Source organism: Pristiophorus japonicus, chromosome 3, assembly GCF_044704955.1.
Source record: "Pristiophorus japonicus isolate sPriJap1 chromosome 3, sPriJap1.hap1, whole genome shotgun sequence".
In the NCBI taxonomy this organism is placed as follows: domain Eukaryota; kingdom Metazoa; phylum Chordata; class Chondrichthyes; family Pristiophoridae; genus Pristiophorus; species Pristiophorus japonicus.
In genome coordinates this window covers 216106278-216121719 of record NC_091979.1, presented here as the reverse complement: position 1 = coordinate 216121719, position 15442 = coordinate 216106278, and the positions used below count along the sequence as shown (strand labels likewise).

The 15442-nt window shown below is 45.3% G+C and overlaps 1 protein-coding gene across 10 annotated transcripts in view; it reads right to left on the bottom strand.

Moving 5' to 3' along the window:
* Positions 1 to 15442, bottom strand: part of kansl1l (KAT8 regulatory NSL complex subunit 1-like) — a 321460-nt gene that overhangs the window by 63642 nt on the left and 242376 nt on the right. Inside the window, exon 1 of one of the 10 annotated variants that reach the window (XM_070876273.1) lies at positions 8187 to 8236. The exons of the other annotated variants lie outside the window; for them this stretch is intronic. Within the exon in view, the coding sequence (XP_070732374.1) occupies positions 8187 to 8201 (15 nt within the window). The 5' untranslated portion in view covers positions 8202 to 8236. Of the gene's footprint in view, positions 1 to 8186; positions 8237 to 15442 lie in introns of those variants that run through there. 10 annotated transcript variants of the gene reach the window in all.

Below are 15442 nucleotides of genomic sequence, written 5' to 3'. Positions count from 1 at the left end.
CTCGACAACGTGGACCATTTCCCATATCTCGTGAGCCTCTTATCAACAAGGGCAGACATTGATGTGGAGATTTAACATCGCCTCCAGTGCGCCAGTGCAGCCTTCGGCCGTCTGAGGAAAAGAGTGTTTGAAGATCAGGCCCTCAAATCTACCACGAAGGTCTACAGGGCTGTAGTAATACCCGCCCTCCTGTATGGATCTGAGGCATGGACGATGCATAGATGGCACCTCAAGTCGTTGGAGATAGATCACCAACCATGTCTCCGCAGGATCCTGCAAATCTCCTGGGAGGACAGGCGCACCAACTTCAATGTCCTCGTCCAGGCTAACATCCCCAGTATTGAAGCACTGACCACACTCGATCAGCTTCGCTGGGCTGGCCACATAGTTCGCATGCCAGATACGAGACTCCCTAAGCAAAAGCTTTATGCGGAGCTCCTTCACGGTAAACAAGCCAAAGGTGGGCAGTGGAAACGTTATAAGGACACTCTCAAAGCCTCCCTGGTAAAGTGTGGCATTACCACTGATACCTGGGAGACCCTAGCCGAAGACCGCCCGAGGTGGTGGTAATGCATCTGGGAGGGCGTTGCACTCTTCTCGTCTCAACGCAAAGAGCATGAAGAGGTCAAAGAGGTCAATCGCAGACAGCAGAAGGATCACGCGGCAAGCCAGCCCCACCCACCCCTTCCCTCGACGAATGTCTGTCCCACCTGCAACAGGGTCTGTGGCTCTCGTATCGGACTGTTTAGCGATCAAAGAACTCACTTTGGGAGTGGAAGCAAGTCTTCCTCGATTCCGAGGGACTGCCTATGATGATGATGGATGATGAGGTCAGGGATAAGCAATTATTTGGGCTAGAGGGCCACTTAACAAGTTTTGGTGAGCTGTTGAGGGCCGCCACCAATGTTCCCCCTATGGCACATGGCTGCACGGTCACGCAACAATTGTGCGGTCTTGCACAGGCTGCTCTCTAGCTCCTGCCTTGGCTGCATAATGCCGATGGCACAACAAATTTAAAGGGACCGTGTGCGAAAGAAAATTAGAGGGAACATTGCATAAACATAAACATTGCATTAACATAAATTCAGATAGCAGTCAGATGCTATCTTACATACACAATATGTATTCGATACTGCTTAGAAATGAATCAAAGATAAAAGTTGAGCATTTTATGGTATCTTCTGGTCTCTGTAAATCAATGCTGTGAAATAGAACTGTATTCTCTTTAGAGCCTGTGTCAACATCAATTCTAGACCTCAGTCATCTTTATGACCCTCTGTGAAGATTACTAATGCCGTCCCAATTGATGCCAGTGAGAACTCCCCTGCCGTCGTACTCTGGATACCGGGAGAGGAAAGATGCAACGCTGATCATGTTCTTCGGTAAAATAGTTGTGGTGGTGAGCAGCCATGACTCCAATCTAAATTGGATAGGGCATATTCAAATACGCAGTGCATTCTGGGTATGGATGTCTGCCATTGAGGCCCAGAATCATGGAACGGATCCTTTTAAAATCGGGCCAAGGAAAATCGCTTTTGCGCATTATTAATTTGAATGAAGTATTACTATGGTTTTTCCTTGGCTGCCTCGGGTCTATCTCTGACCCATGAGAAGTGAAAGTGGATAGACGAATGTGCAGCTCGAGCTTCGGCTCGCATTCTATTTCTGTCCCATCCAGTGGGCCGGATAGAATGACTTGGCGGGCCAGATATGGACCGCGGGCGGTAATTTGCCCACCATTGTTCTTGGTAGTAGAGGTCGTGAGTTTGGGAGGTGCTGCCGAAGAAGGCTTGGGGAGTTGCTGCAGTGCATCTTGTAGATGGTACACATTGCAGCCATAGTACACCGGTAGTGGAGAGAGTGAATGTTTAAGGTGGTGGATGGATGCCAATCAAGCGGACTGCTTTGTTCTGGATGGTGTCGAGCTTCTTGAGTGTTGTTGAAGCTGCACTCATCCAGGCAATGGAAAGTGTTCCATCACACTCCTGACTTCTGCCTTGTAGATGGTGGAAAGGCTTTGGGGAGTCAGGAGGTGAGACACTCGCTGCAGAATACCCAGCCTCTGACCTGCTCCTCATGCCACAGTATTTATGTGGCTAGTCCAGTTAAGTTTCTGGTCAATGGTGACCCTCAGGATGTTGATGGTAGGGATTCAGTGATGGTAGTGCCTCTGGATGTCAAGGGGTGGTGATTACTCTCGCTTATTGGAAATAGTCATTGCCTGGCTCTTCTGTGGCGCGAATGTTACTTGCCACTTATCAGACCAAGTCTGAATGTCATCCAGGTTTTGCTGCATGCAGGCATGGACTGCTCCATTATGTGAGGGGATGTTCGCTAATGAAGGCGAAGTGTTCAGTGTCATTCTGACTTTATAATGGAGGGAAGGTCATTGACGAAACAGCTGAAGATGGTTGGGCCTAGGACACTTCCCTGAGGAATTCCTGCAGCAATGTCCTGGAGCTGCGATGATTGGCCTCCAACCACCACAGCCATCTTCCTGTGTGCTCGGTATGACTCCAGTCAGTAGATAGTGTTGCCCCTGATTCCCTTTGGCTTCAATTTTACAAGGCCACCTTGATGCCACATTCGGTCAAATACAGCCTCGATGTTAAGGGCAGTCATTTTCATCTCTGGAATTCAGCTCTTTTGTCCATATTTGGACCAAGGCTGTAATGAGGTTCGGAGCCGAGTGGTCCTGGTGGAACCCAAACTGGATATCGGTGAGCACTTCATAGCACTGCCGACAACACCTTCCATCACTTGCTGATGATTGAGAGTATACTGATGTGGCAGTAATTGGCCTGATTAGATTTGTCCTGCTTATTGTGGACAGGATCTACCTGGGCAGTTTTCCACATTGTCGGATAGACGTCAGTGTTGTAGATGTACCGGAACAGCTTGGCTAGAAACGCAGCTAGATTTGGAGCGCAACTCTTCAGCACTACACCGGGATGTTGTCGGGGCCCATAGCCTTTACTGTATCCAGTAATCTCAGCCGTTTCTTGATATCACGTGGAGTGAATCGAATTGGCTGAAGACTGGCTTATGTGATGGTGCGGACTTCAGGAGGAGGCCAAGGTGGATCATCCAATCAGCACTTCTGGCTGAAGTTGATGCTTCAGCCTTGTCTTTTGCATCACCTGCTGAGACCGCCATCATTGAGGATGGGGATATTCATGGAGACTCCTCCTCCCATTAGTTGTTTAATGGTCCATCACCATTCACGACTGGATGTGGCAGGACTGCAGAGCTTTGATCTGATCCATGAATTGTGGGATCGCTTAGCCCTGTCTACAGCATGCTGCTTCCGCTTTTAGCATGCATGTAGTCCTGTGTTGCAGCTTCCCCAGGTTAGCACCTCATTTTTAGGTATACCTGGTGCTGTTCCTGGCATGCTCTTCTACCATCCTCATTGAACCAGAGTTGATCCCCTGGCTTAATGGTAGAGTGAGGGAAATGCTGGGGTTACAGATTGTGGTGAAATACAGTTCTGCTGCTGCTGATGGCCCACAGCGTATCATAGATGCCCAATTTTTAGCTGCTAGATCTGTTCTGAATCTCTCATATTCTCATGGTGGTAGTGCCATGCTACACGATGGAGGGTGTCCTCAGTGTGAAAAAGGGACTTTGTCTCCACAAGGACTGTGTGGTGGTCACTGCTACTAATGCGGTCATGGACAGATGCATCTGCAACAGGTACAATGGTGAGGACGAGGTCAAGTAGGTTTTTCCACTCGTGTTGGTTCTCTCACCACCTGCTGCAGGCCCAATCTGGCAGCTACGTCCTTCAGGACTCGGCCAGCTTGGGCAGTAGTGGTGCTACCGAGCCATTCTTGATGGACATTCTGTGCCCTTGCTACCTTCAGTGCTTCTTACAAGTGATGTTCAACATGGAGGAGTACTGATTCATCAGCTGAGTGAGGGCAGTAGGCGGTAATCAGCAGGAGATTTCCTTGCGCATGCCTGACCTGAAGCCTTGAGATTTCATATGGTCCAGAGTCAATGTTGAGGACTTGCAGGACCACTCCCTCCCAAATGTATACCACTGTGTTGCCACCTTGGGTGGGTCTGTCCTGTTCGTGGACAGACCATGGGATGGTGGAGGAGGAGTTTGGGACATTGGCTAAAAGATATGATTCTGTGAGTATGACTATGTCAGGCTGTTGCTTGATTAGTCTGTGGGACAGCGCTCCCAATTTTTCAAATCTTTCTTTTTTTAAAATCTAACCTTGAATGTATACTGATGAATCTATGTGGTATCCTCTCTAAAGCCTCAGTATAGTTTCTATAGTGTAGAGTCCAATACTGCACACTGTATTCTAACTGAAATCTTAAGGTTTCATAGTATTTCCAGTTTTAAAAAAAAAATCAGATTTCCCCAGTGGCCAGCCTTGGTGAATCTAGCAAATTTACTTGCAGAAATAAAAACAAAAAATGCTGGAAATACACAGCAGGTCAGTCAGCATTTGTAACAAGACATTTTTGGGTCTGTACACTTCATCAGTTCTGTCATATGTCTTTTCCCTTTTTAGATGTTGACTGCCCTGCTATGTATTTGCAGTTTTTATTTCAGATTTGCAGCATCTGCAGTTTTCCTTTTAAAGTTTACATTTGGGTTGCCATCTGCTGCGAAACCAATTCTTGAGGAGCCAGCGATATGAACACAGCACAAAATCAGTATCAAAGCAATTTGTAGCAGCGGAGTTTTTGGAAGTTTAGATTTTATTTACATAGGATATACAGCACAGAAATAGGCCATTCAGCCCAACTAGTCCATGCTGCCGTTTATGCTCCACTCGCGCCTACTCCCATCTTTCCTCATTTAACTATCAGCATAACCCTCTATTCCCTTCTCCCTCATAGAAACATAGAAAATACAGGAGTAGGCCATTCGGCCCTTCGAGCATGCACCACCATTCAATAAGATTATGGCTGATCATTCCCTCAGTACCCCTTTCCTGCTTTCTCTCCATACCCCTTGATCCCCTTAGCTGTAAGGGCCATATTTAACTCCCTCTTGAATATATCCAATGAACTGGCATCAACAACTCTCTGCGGCAGGGAATTCCACAGGTTAACAATTCTCTGAGTGAAGAAGTTTCTCCTCATCTCAGTCCTAAATGGCTTACCCCTTATCCTAAGACTGTGTCCCCTGGTTCTGGACTTTCCCAACATCGGGAACATTCTACCCGCATCTAACCTGTCCCGTCCCGTCAGAATCTTATATATTTCTATGAAATCCCCTCTCATCCTTCTAAACTCCAATGTATAAAGGCCCAGCTGATCCAGTCTCTCCTCATATGTCAGTCCTGCCATCAGTCTGGTGAACATTCGCTGCACTCCCTCAATAGCAAGAACGTCCTTCCTCAGATTAGGAGACCAAAACTGAACATAATATTCCAGGTGAGGCCTCACCAAAGCCTTGCAACTGCAGTAAGACCTCCCTGCTCATATACTCAAATCCCCTAGCTATGAAGGCCAACATAGCATTTGCCTTCTTCACCACCTGCTGTATGCCAACTTTCAATGACTGATGAACCATGACATCCAGGTCTCGTTGCACCTCCCCTTTTCCTAATCTGCCACCATTCAGATAATATTCTGTCTTCACATTTTTGCCCCCAAAGTGGATAACCTCACATTTATCCACATTATACTGCATCTGCCATGCATTTGCCCACTCACCTAACCTGTCCAAGTCACCCTGCAGCCTGTTAGCATCCTCCTCACAGCTCACACCGCCACCCAGTTTAGTGTCATCTGCAAACTTGGAGATACATAAGAACATAAGAATTAGGAACAGGAGTAGGCCATCTAGCCCCTCGAGCCTGCTCCGCCATTCAACAAGATCATGGCTGATCTGGCCGTGGACTCAGCTCCACTTACCCGCCCGCTCCCCGTAACCCTTAAATGGTTAAAAATCTATCTATCTGTGACTTGAATACATTCAATGAGCTAACCTCAACTGCTTCCTTGGGCAGAGAATTCCACAGATTCACAACTCTCTGGGAGAAGAAACTCCTTCTCAACTCGGTTTTAAATTGGCTCCCCCGTATTTTGAGGCTGTGCCCCCTAGTTCTAGTCTCCCCGACCAGTGAAAACAACCTCTCTGCCTCTATCTTGTCTATCCCTTTCATTATTTTAAATGTTTCTATAAGATTACCCCTCATCCTTCTGAACTCCAACGAGTAAAGACCCAGTCTACTCAATCTATCATCATAAGGTAACCCCCTCATCTCCGGAATCAGCCTCGTGAATCGTCTCTGTACCCCCTCCAAAGCTAGTATATCCTTCCTTAAGTAAGGTGACCAAAACTGCACGCAGTACTCCAGGTGTGGCCTCACCAATACCCTGTACAGTTGCAGCAGGACCTCCCTGCTTTTGTACTCCATCCCTCTCGCAATGAAGGGCAACATTCCATTCACCTTCCTGATTACCTGCTGCACCTGCTCTGCACCGCAGCAAGTTGTAATTTCTCCCCATTCAAATAATATTCCCTTTTACTGTTTTTTTCCCCCAAGGTGGATGACCTCACACTTTCCAACATTGTATTCCATCTGCCAAACTTTAGCCCATTCGCTTAACCTATCTAAATCTCTTTGCAGCCTCTCTGTGTCCTCTACACAACCCGCTTTCCCACTAATATTACACTCAATTCCTTCATCTAAATGTATATTGTAAAGAGCTGGGGTCCCAGCACTGAGCCCTGCGGCACTCCACTAGTCACTGCCTGCCATTCTGAAAAGGACCCGTTTATCCAGACTCTCTCCTTTCCTCATATACTTATCTAGCCTCCCCTTAAATGCAGCTATACTATTTGCTTCAACCACTCCCTGTGATAACGAGTTCCACATTCCCACCACTTACAGGGTAAAGAAGTTTCTGAATTCCCTATTGGATTTCTTGGTGACTATCTTATATTGATGGCCTCTAGTTTTGCTCTTCCCCACAAGTAGAAACACACTCTCTGTATCTACTCTCATCAATATCTTTCCTAATTTTAAAGATCTCTATTAGGTCACTCGTCAGTCTTCTCTTTTCAAGAGAAAAGAAACCTAGCCTGTCCATCCTTTCTTGATATGTAATACCCTCACATTTCTGGTATCGTCCTTGTAAATCTTTTTTGCACCCTCTGCATTATATCTATATCCTATTTATAATATGGCGACCAGAATTGTACGCAGTATTCCAAGTGTGGTCTAATCAACGTTTGATACAAATTTAAGTCTAACTTCCTTACTTTTCAATTTAATCCCTCTAGAAATAAATCCTAGTGCTTGGTTTGCTTTTTTATGGCTTTGTTAACTTATGTCGATACTTTGTGATTTGTGTATTTGTACTCAGAAATCCCTTTGCTCTTCTATCCCACTTGCATTCCAAGTATTTTCCAAGTAACAAATGACCTCCTTATTTTACCATTTCACACATTTTAAAAGTTTAAGTTGTCTGCACTTATGATACACCCAAGGACATGCCTCAGTAGCCGAACTAAACAAATTCAATTACAAAATGATTGTTGGAAGCAGTTTTTTCCAGGGGGAGTTATCCATTAATTAGAACATCCAACAGGGCTGATGGATAATGATCAACAGCAGGAACTCTGGCTGATTTGAGCTGGCAATATAAGCAAAAGAGAATTGGAACTGATTTGCAGTTTAGACTCCAAACTCCCTTGACTGATGCTTTGCCATTCAAATAATTGAGGTGTTGATGAGTCTACACGCTCACAATGGAGCTCAATTTAATTAACCCGTTTAGTGTTGGGAGAAATTTCCAGTAATGTAACTAACAGTATAAAGCCCATTCATGGATTATATGGTTTCCATGGCAGCAAATGTGTCCACGTGCTTCCTATTGAGGAATGCAGGTTTAACATTTGGTAAGGAACTGTGTGAAAATAACCTAAAGCAATGCTACAGCAGGCTGCAATTCGTTTTAAACATCATGGGGTTTAATTTCCTATAGTGGTGGGGTTTAATTTCCTCTGCTAGCTCACTGTATGATGCCCTCAGGTTTATATTAAAATAGCGCAAAAGGAATGTTCAATGAACACACTCAGCAGTATGCTGCCAAGGAAATTAAATTCCTATGTGGCTGTCGGCTACATTTCAATAATATGGAATGTAAAGCAACTTTTTGGTCAAGACATGCAGAACAGGAGCTGAAAGAGATTTGAGAGTTATTACCAGAGGGTATTCCATGTGATGATTCAGATTCTCTCAAAGCAACATGTACTGGGGCAAAAATAAAACATTTTAGAAGTTATTAAAGGCATTTCTTTGCTCACTACCTTGCAGAAAAAAATCTTGCTCTTGTACCCATACACTTTTGAAGTTTAACCTCTACACATTGATAAAGCAGTAGCTTTCTATATGCAGCTGGTGCTGCTGTCTTCAGTTTGATTAGACTCCCCACTCAAGATTCTGCATCACTCATCATGCAACCCGCTCACGATAACTGTATTATCTCCCAGTAATGCATTTATCATCAGTAAATACAGTAATCCCAACAGGAGTTTTGTCTCTTTAATGTAGAAAAAGAATAGAATAAGGGAAGGAAAGAAGAAGGGGATAAAGAATTAGCATTTATATAGCATCGTTCAAATCCACAGGACATTCCAAAGTGCTTCACAGTACTTTTGAAGTGTAGGCACTGTGTAATGTAGGGAAACGCAGTGGCCAATTTGCACACAGCAAGGACTCTCAAACAGCAATGAAATAAATGGCCAGATGACCTATTTTAGTGACGTTGACCGAGTGAGAAATGTTGACCAGGACACCAGAGGAACTCCCTGCAGTTCTTCAAAAAAATTGACATGGAATCTTTTATGTCCACCTGAACAGGCAGATGGTTCATTGGTTTAACATCTCATCCAAAATATGGCACATCCAATAGTGCAGCACTCCCTCAGTACTGCACTGAAATGTTAGCATAGATTATGTACTCAAGTCTCTGCAGTGAGTCACGAAGCCACAATCTTCTGACTCAGTTAGCACTGAGCCACGGCTCACACCTATTAATATTTACACATCTGTCAAAGATATCTAAAAGCAAAATGACATTTTATTCACAGCAAGATCCCACAAACAGTAATTAGACAAGTGGCTAGTTAATCTCTGAGGGTGTTAGCTAGGGGACAAATGTTGAGCAGGCAGAACTTCCGGCTTTGTCCCAATAGTGCCACAGAATCTTAAATTCCCAGCTGAACCACCATAACATATGGAGGGCCTCGGCAATGCAGCACTCCCTCAGTATCAGCCTTCATTATGTGCTCTAGCCCTGGAATGGGACTTAAACCAATAAAATTCTGACTCAGAGGTGAAGTGTGCTATAAACTGAGCCAGGCTTCCAGATTTTTCCAGCTTCTACCAGGGAAGGGTGGACTGTAATTTACTATGTGCGGTAACATACTTTCAATTTTTGAAATCTGGTTAATAAACATGTTCACCTTGAAGTCCTTCCCTTTGGAGGACAAGCTGTGATTACTGTCAAAGGAACATTAGGAACAGGAGTTGGCCATTCAGGCCCTCAGATTTGCTCCGCCATTCAATGAGATCATGGCTGATCTGTACCTCAACTCCATTTACCCACCGTTGCTCCATATCCATTGATACCATTACCTAACAAAATCTATTGATCTGTCTTGAAAGTTCCAATTGTCCCAGCATCCACAGCCTTTTTTGGGACAGAGGACCATCCTTTTTGAGGAAAAAGTGCTTCCCGATTTCACTTCTGAATGGCCTAGCTCCAATTTTAAGATCATGGGCTGGATTTTCCATTTAAATCGCCCCCGCCCGATCTTTAGTGGTATTCCGGTGGATGCGTCTTTTTCAACCACTGGAATGCCGCTGGCGCGCGCTCCTGCGGTTTTCAGGTGCTTCATGTCGACGGCGTGAAGTGGTGCGGGGGGGAGGGGGGGGGGAGGAGTGCGATCGCTGTGTGTGCGGAGTTGAATGCGATCGTGGCAGGGGGGCGGTGAGGGAGGAGAAGAGACCGGTGGGGGGAAGGGGAAAGAGACTGGGGGTGAGTGACATTAATGTGAGTGAGATTAGTGAGTGAGAGAGACTAAAGGAGTAAGGAGTAAATAAGGCTTTATTAGACCATTTATATTATTGCCTAACACTAGAAAATACTACAGTACATTTAAAAATACATCAAACTGTGGAGAACTATAAAGGTCTGTGTAATATCAAACAAACCTGTCAGATCTGTGTCTATACCACCCACTTAAGATCCAGTAAGACCTGCTTTTTCAGGGCGGTATTAAGGTCCGGTGATAATCGGATCTTAAATGCTGAAACTTCCATTTTGGGCTGAAATTTTTGGGCGGTAATATATCGGCGGACGGTATCGAATACCGCCCGGCGGTAATGACTGTGGAATTTACCACTAGGCGGTAAGTGGACAGTTTGAGAGGAAACATGCATTTCTGGGCAGTAACATAGAAAATAGGTGCAGGAGCAGGCCATTCAGCCCTTTGAGCCTGCACCACCATTCAATATGATCATGGCTGATCATGCATCTTCAGTACCCCACTCCTGCCTTCTCTCCATACCCCCTGATCCCTTCAGCCGTAAGGGCCACATCTAATTCCCTTTTGAATATATCCAATGAACTGGACTCAACAACTTTCTGTGGTAGAGAATTCCACAGGTTCACAATTCTCTGGGTGAAAAAGTTTCTCCTCATCTCAGTCCTATATGGTTTACCCATTATCCTTAGACTATGACCCCTGGTACTGGACTTCCCCAACATCGGGAACATTCTTCCCACATCTAACCTGTCCAATCCCGTCAGAATTTTATATGCTTCTATGAGATCCCCTCTCATTCTTCTAAATTCCAGTGAATACAGGCCCAGTCGATCCAGTCTTTCTTCATATGTCAGTCCTGCCATCCCGGGAGTCAGTCTGGTGAACCTTCGCTGCACACCCTCCATAGCAAGAATGTCCTTCCTCAGATTAGGAGACCCAAACTGCACACAATACGCAAGGTGTGGTCTCACCAAGGCCCTGTATAACTGCATCAAAGACCTCCCTGCTCTTATACTCAAATCCTCTCGCTTTGAAGGCAACATGCCATTTGCTTTCTTTACTGCCTGTTGTACCTGCATGCCTACTTTCAATGACTGATGTACCATGACACCCAGGTCTAGTTGCACCTCCCCTTTTCCTAATCTTCCGCCATTCAGATAATATTCTGTCTGTGTTTTTGCCCCCAAAGTGGATAATCTCACATTTTCCACATTATAGTGCATCTGCCATGCATTTGCCCACTCACCTAACCTGTCCAAGTCACCTTGCAGCCTCTTAGCATCCTCGTCACAGCTCACTCTGCCACTCAGCTTAGTGTCATCTGCAAACTTGGAGGTATTACCTTCAATTCCTTCGTCTAAATCATTAATGTACAGTGTAAACAGCTGGGGCCCCAGCACTGAACCTTGCGGTACCCCACTAGTCACTGCCTGCCATTCTGAAAAGTCCCCATTTACTCCTACTCTTTGCTTCCTGTCTGACAACCAGTTCTCAATCCATGTCAGCACACTACCCCCAATCCCATGTGCTTTAACTTTGCACATTAATCTCTTGTGTGGGACCTTGTCGAAAGCCTTCTGAAAGTCCAAATATACCACATCAACTGGTTCTCCCTTGTCCACTCTACTGGAAACATCCTCAAAAAATTCCAGAAGATTTGTCAAGCATGATTTCCCTTTCACAAATCCATGCTGACTTGGACCTATCATATTACCTCTTTCCAAATGCACTGCTATGACATCCTTAATAATTGATTCCATCATTTTACCCACTACCGATGTCAGGCTGACTGGTCTGTAATTCCCTGTTTTCTCTCTCCCTCCTTTTTTAAAAAGTGGGGTTACATTGGCTACCCTCCACTCCATAGGAACTGATCCAGAGTCAATGGAATGTTGGAAAATGACTGTCAATGCATCCACTATTTCCAAGGCCACCTCCTTAAGTACTCTGGGATGCAGTCCATCAGGCCCTGGGGATTTATCGGCCTTCAATCCCATCAATTTCCCCAACACAATTTCCCGACTAATAAGGATTTCCCTCAGTTCCTCCTCCTTACTAGACCCTCTGACCCCTTTTATATCCGGAAGGTTGTTTGTGTCCTCCTCAGTGAATACCGAACCAAAGTACTTGTTCAATTGGTCCGCCATTTCTTTGTTCCCCGTTATGACTTCCCCTGATTCTGACTGCAGGGGACCTACGTTTGTCTTTACTAACCTTTTTCTCTTTACATATCTATAGAATCTTTTGCAATCCGTCTTAATGTTCCCTGCAAGCTTCTTCTCGTACTCCATTTTCCCTGCCCTAATCAAACCCTTTGTCCTCCTCTGCTGAGTTCTAAATTTCTCCCAGTCCCCGGGTTCGCTGCTATTTCTGGCCAATTTGTATGCCACTTCCTTGGCTTTAATGCTATCCCTGATTTCCCTTGATAGCCACGGTTGAGCCACCTTCCCTTTTTTATTTTTACGACAGACAGGAATGTACAATTGTTGTAGTTCATCCATGCGGTCTCTAAATGTCTGCCATTGCCCATCCACAGTCAACCCCTTCAGTATCATTTGCCAATCTATCCTAGCCAATTCACGCCTCATACCTTCAAAGTTACCCTTCTTTAAGTTCTGGACCATGGTCTCTGAATTAACTGTTTCATTCTCCATCCTAATGCAGAATTCCACCATATTATGGTCACTCTTCCCCAAGGGGCCTCGCACAACGAGATTGCTAATTAATCCTCTCTCATTACACAACACCCAGTCTAAGATGGCCTCCCCCCTAGTTGGTTCCTCGACATATTGGTCTAAAAAACCATCCCTTATGCACTCCAGGAAATCCTCCTCTACCGTATTGCTTCCAGTTTGGTTAACCCAATCTATGTGCATATTAAAGTCACCCATTATAACTGCTGCACCTTTATTGCACGCACCCCTAATTTCATGTTTGATGCCCTCCCCAACATCACTACTACTGTTTGGAGGTCTGTACACAACTCCCACTAACGTTTTTTTGTCCTTTGGTATTCTGCAGCTCTACCCATATAGATTCCACATCATCCAAGCTAATGTCCTTCCGAACTATTGCCTTAATTTGCTCCTTAACCAGCAATGCTACCCCACCTCCTTTTCCTTTTATTCTATCTTTCCTGAATGTTGAATACCCCTGGATGTTGAGTTCCCAGCCCTGATCATCCTGGAGCCACGTCTCCGTAATCCCAATCACATCATATTTGTTAACATCTATTTGCACAGTTAATTCATCCACTTTATTGCGGATACTCCTTGCATTAAGACACAAAGCCTTCAGGCTTGTTCTTTTAACACCCTTTGTCCTTTTAGAATTTTGCTGGACAGTGGCCCTTTTTGTTCTTTGCCTTGGATTTCTCTGCCCTCCACTTTTCCTCATCTCCTTTCTGTCTTTTGCTTTTGCCTCCTTTTTGTTTCCCTCTGTCTCCCTGCATTGGTTCCCATCCCCCTGCCATATCAGTTTAAATCCTCCCCAACAGCACTAGCAAACACTCCCTCTAGGACATTGGTTCCGGTCCTGCCCAGGTGCAGACCGTCCGGTTTGTACTGGCTCCACCTCCCCCAGAACCGGTTTCAATGCCCCAGGAATTTGAATCCCTCCCTGTTGCACCACTGCTCAAGCCACATATTCATCTGCGCTATCCTGCGATTCCTACTCTGACTATCACGTGGCACTGGTAGCAATCCCGAGATTACTACTTTTGAGGTCCTACTTTTTAATTTAGCTCCTAGCTCCTTAAATTCGTTTCGTAGGACCTCATCCCTTTTTTTAACCTATGTCGTTGGTACCAATGTGCACCACGACAACTGGCTGTTCTCCCTCCCTTTTTAGAATGTCCTGCACCCGCTCCGAGACATCCTTGACCCTTGCACCAGGGAGGCAACATACCATCCTGGAGTCTCGGTTGCGGCCGCAGAAACGCCTATCTATTCCCCTCACCATTGAATCCCCAATCACTATTGCTCTCCCACTCTTTTTCCTGCCCTCCTGTGCAGCAGAGCCAGCCATGGTGCCATGAACTTGGCTGCTGCTGCCCTCCCCTGATGAGTCATCCCCCTCAACAGTACCCAAAGCAGTGTATCTGTTTTGCAGGGGGATGACCACAGGGGACTCCTGCACTACCTTCCTTGCACTGCTCTTCCTGTTGGTCTTCCATTCCCTATCTGGCTGTGGACCCTTTCCCTGCGGTACGACCAACTCACTACATGTGACACTCACGTCATTCTCAGCATCGTGGATGCTCCAGAGTGAATCCACTCTCAGCTCCAACTCCGCAACGCGGACCGTCAGGAGCTTGAGGTGGACACACTTCCTGCAAATATAGTCGTCAGGGACACTGGTATTGATTAGACAAATCAAATTGGTCAGGGTAGCCTTGAGGAGGAGTTCATAGAATGCATAAGGGACGGGTTCCTTGAGCAGTATGTAACAGAACCAACCAGGGTGCAAGCTATCTTAGATCTGGTTCTGTGTAACGATACAGGATTAATAAACAATCTCCTAGTAAAGGATCCCCTCGGAATGAGTGATCATAGCATGATTGAATTTCAAATTCAGGTGGAGGGTGAGAAAGTTGGATCTCTAACCAGCGTACTAAGCTTAAATAAAGGAGACTATGAAGGTATGAGGGCTGAGTTAGCTATAGTGGACTGGGAAAATAGATTAAAATGTCGGATGGTTGATGAACAGTGGCATACATTTGAGGAGATATTTCACAACTCTCAAGTAAAATATATTCAAGTGAGGAGGAAAGGGTGTAAGAGAAAAGATAGCCATCCGTGGCTAACGAAAGAAATAAAGGACGTTATCCAATTAAAAACAAAGGCAATAAAAGTGGCCAAAATCGTGGGAGGACAGAAGACTGGGAAGCTTTTAAAAGCCAGCAAAAAGCAAATAAAAAAAATGATTACGAAAGGGAAGATAGACTAGAAACATAGAAAATAGGTGCAGGTCATTCGGCCCTTCGAGCCTGCACCACCATTCAATAAGATCATGGCTGATCATTCCCTCAGTACCCCTTTCCTGCTTTCTCTCCATACCCCCTGATCCCTTAAGCCGTAAGGGCCATATCCAACTCCCTCTTGAATATATCTAACGAACTGGCATCAACAACTCTCTGCGGAAGAGAATTCCACATGTTAACAACTCTGAAGAAGTTTCTCCTCATCTCGGTCCTAAATGGTTTACTCCTCATCCTTAGACTGTGATCCCTGGTTCTAGACTTCCCCAACATCGGGAACATTCTTCCTGCATCTAACCTGTCCAGTCCCATCAGAATTTTATATGTTTCTATGAGATCCCCTCTCTAAACTCCAGTGAATAAAGGCCCAGTCGATCCAGTCTCTCCTTATGTGTCAGTCCTGCCATTCCGGGAATCAGTCTGGTGAACCT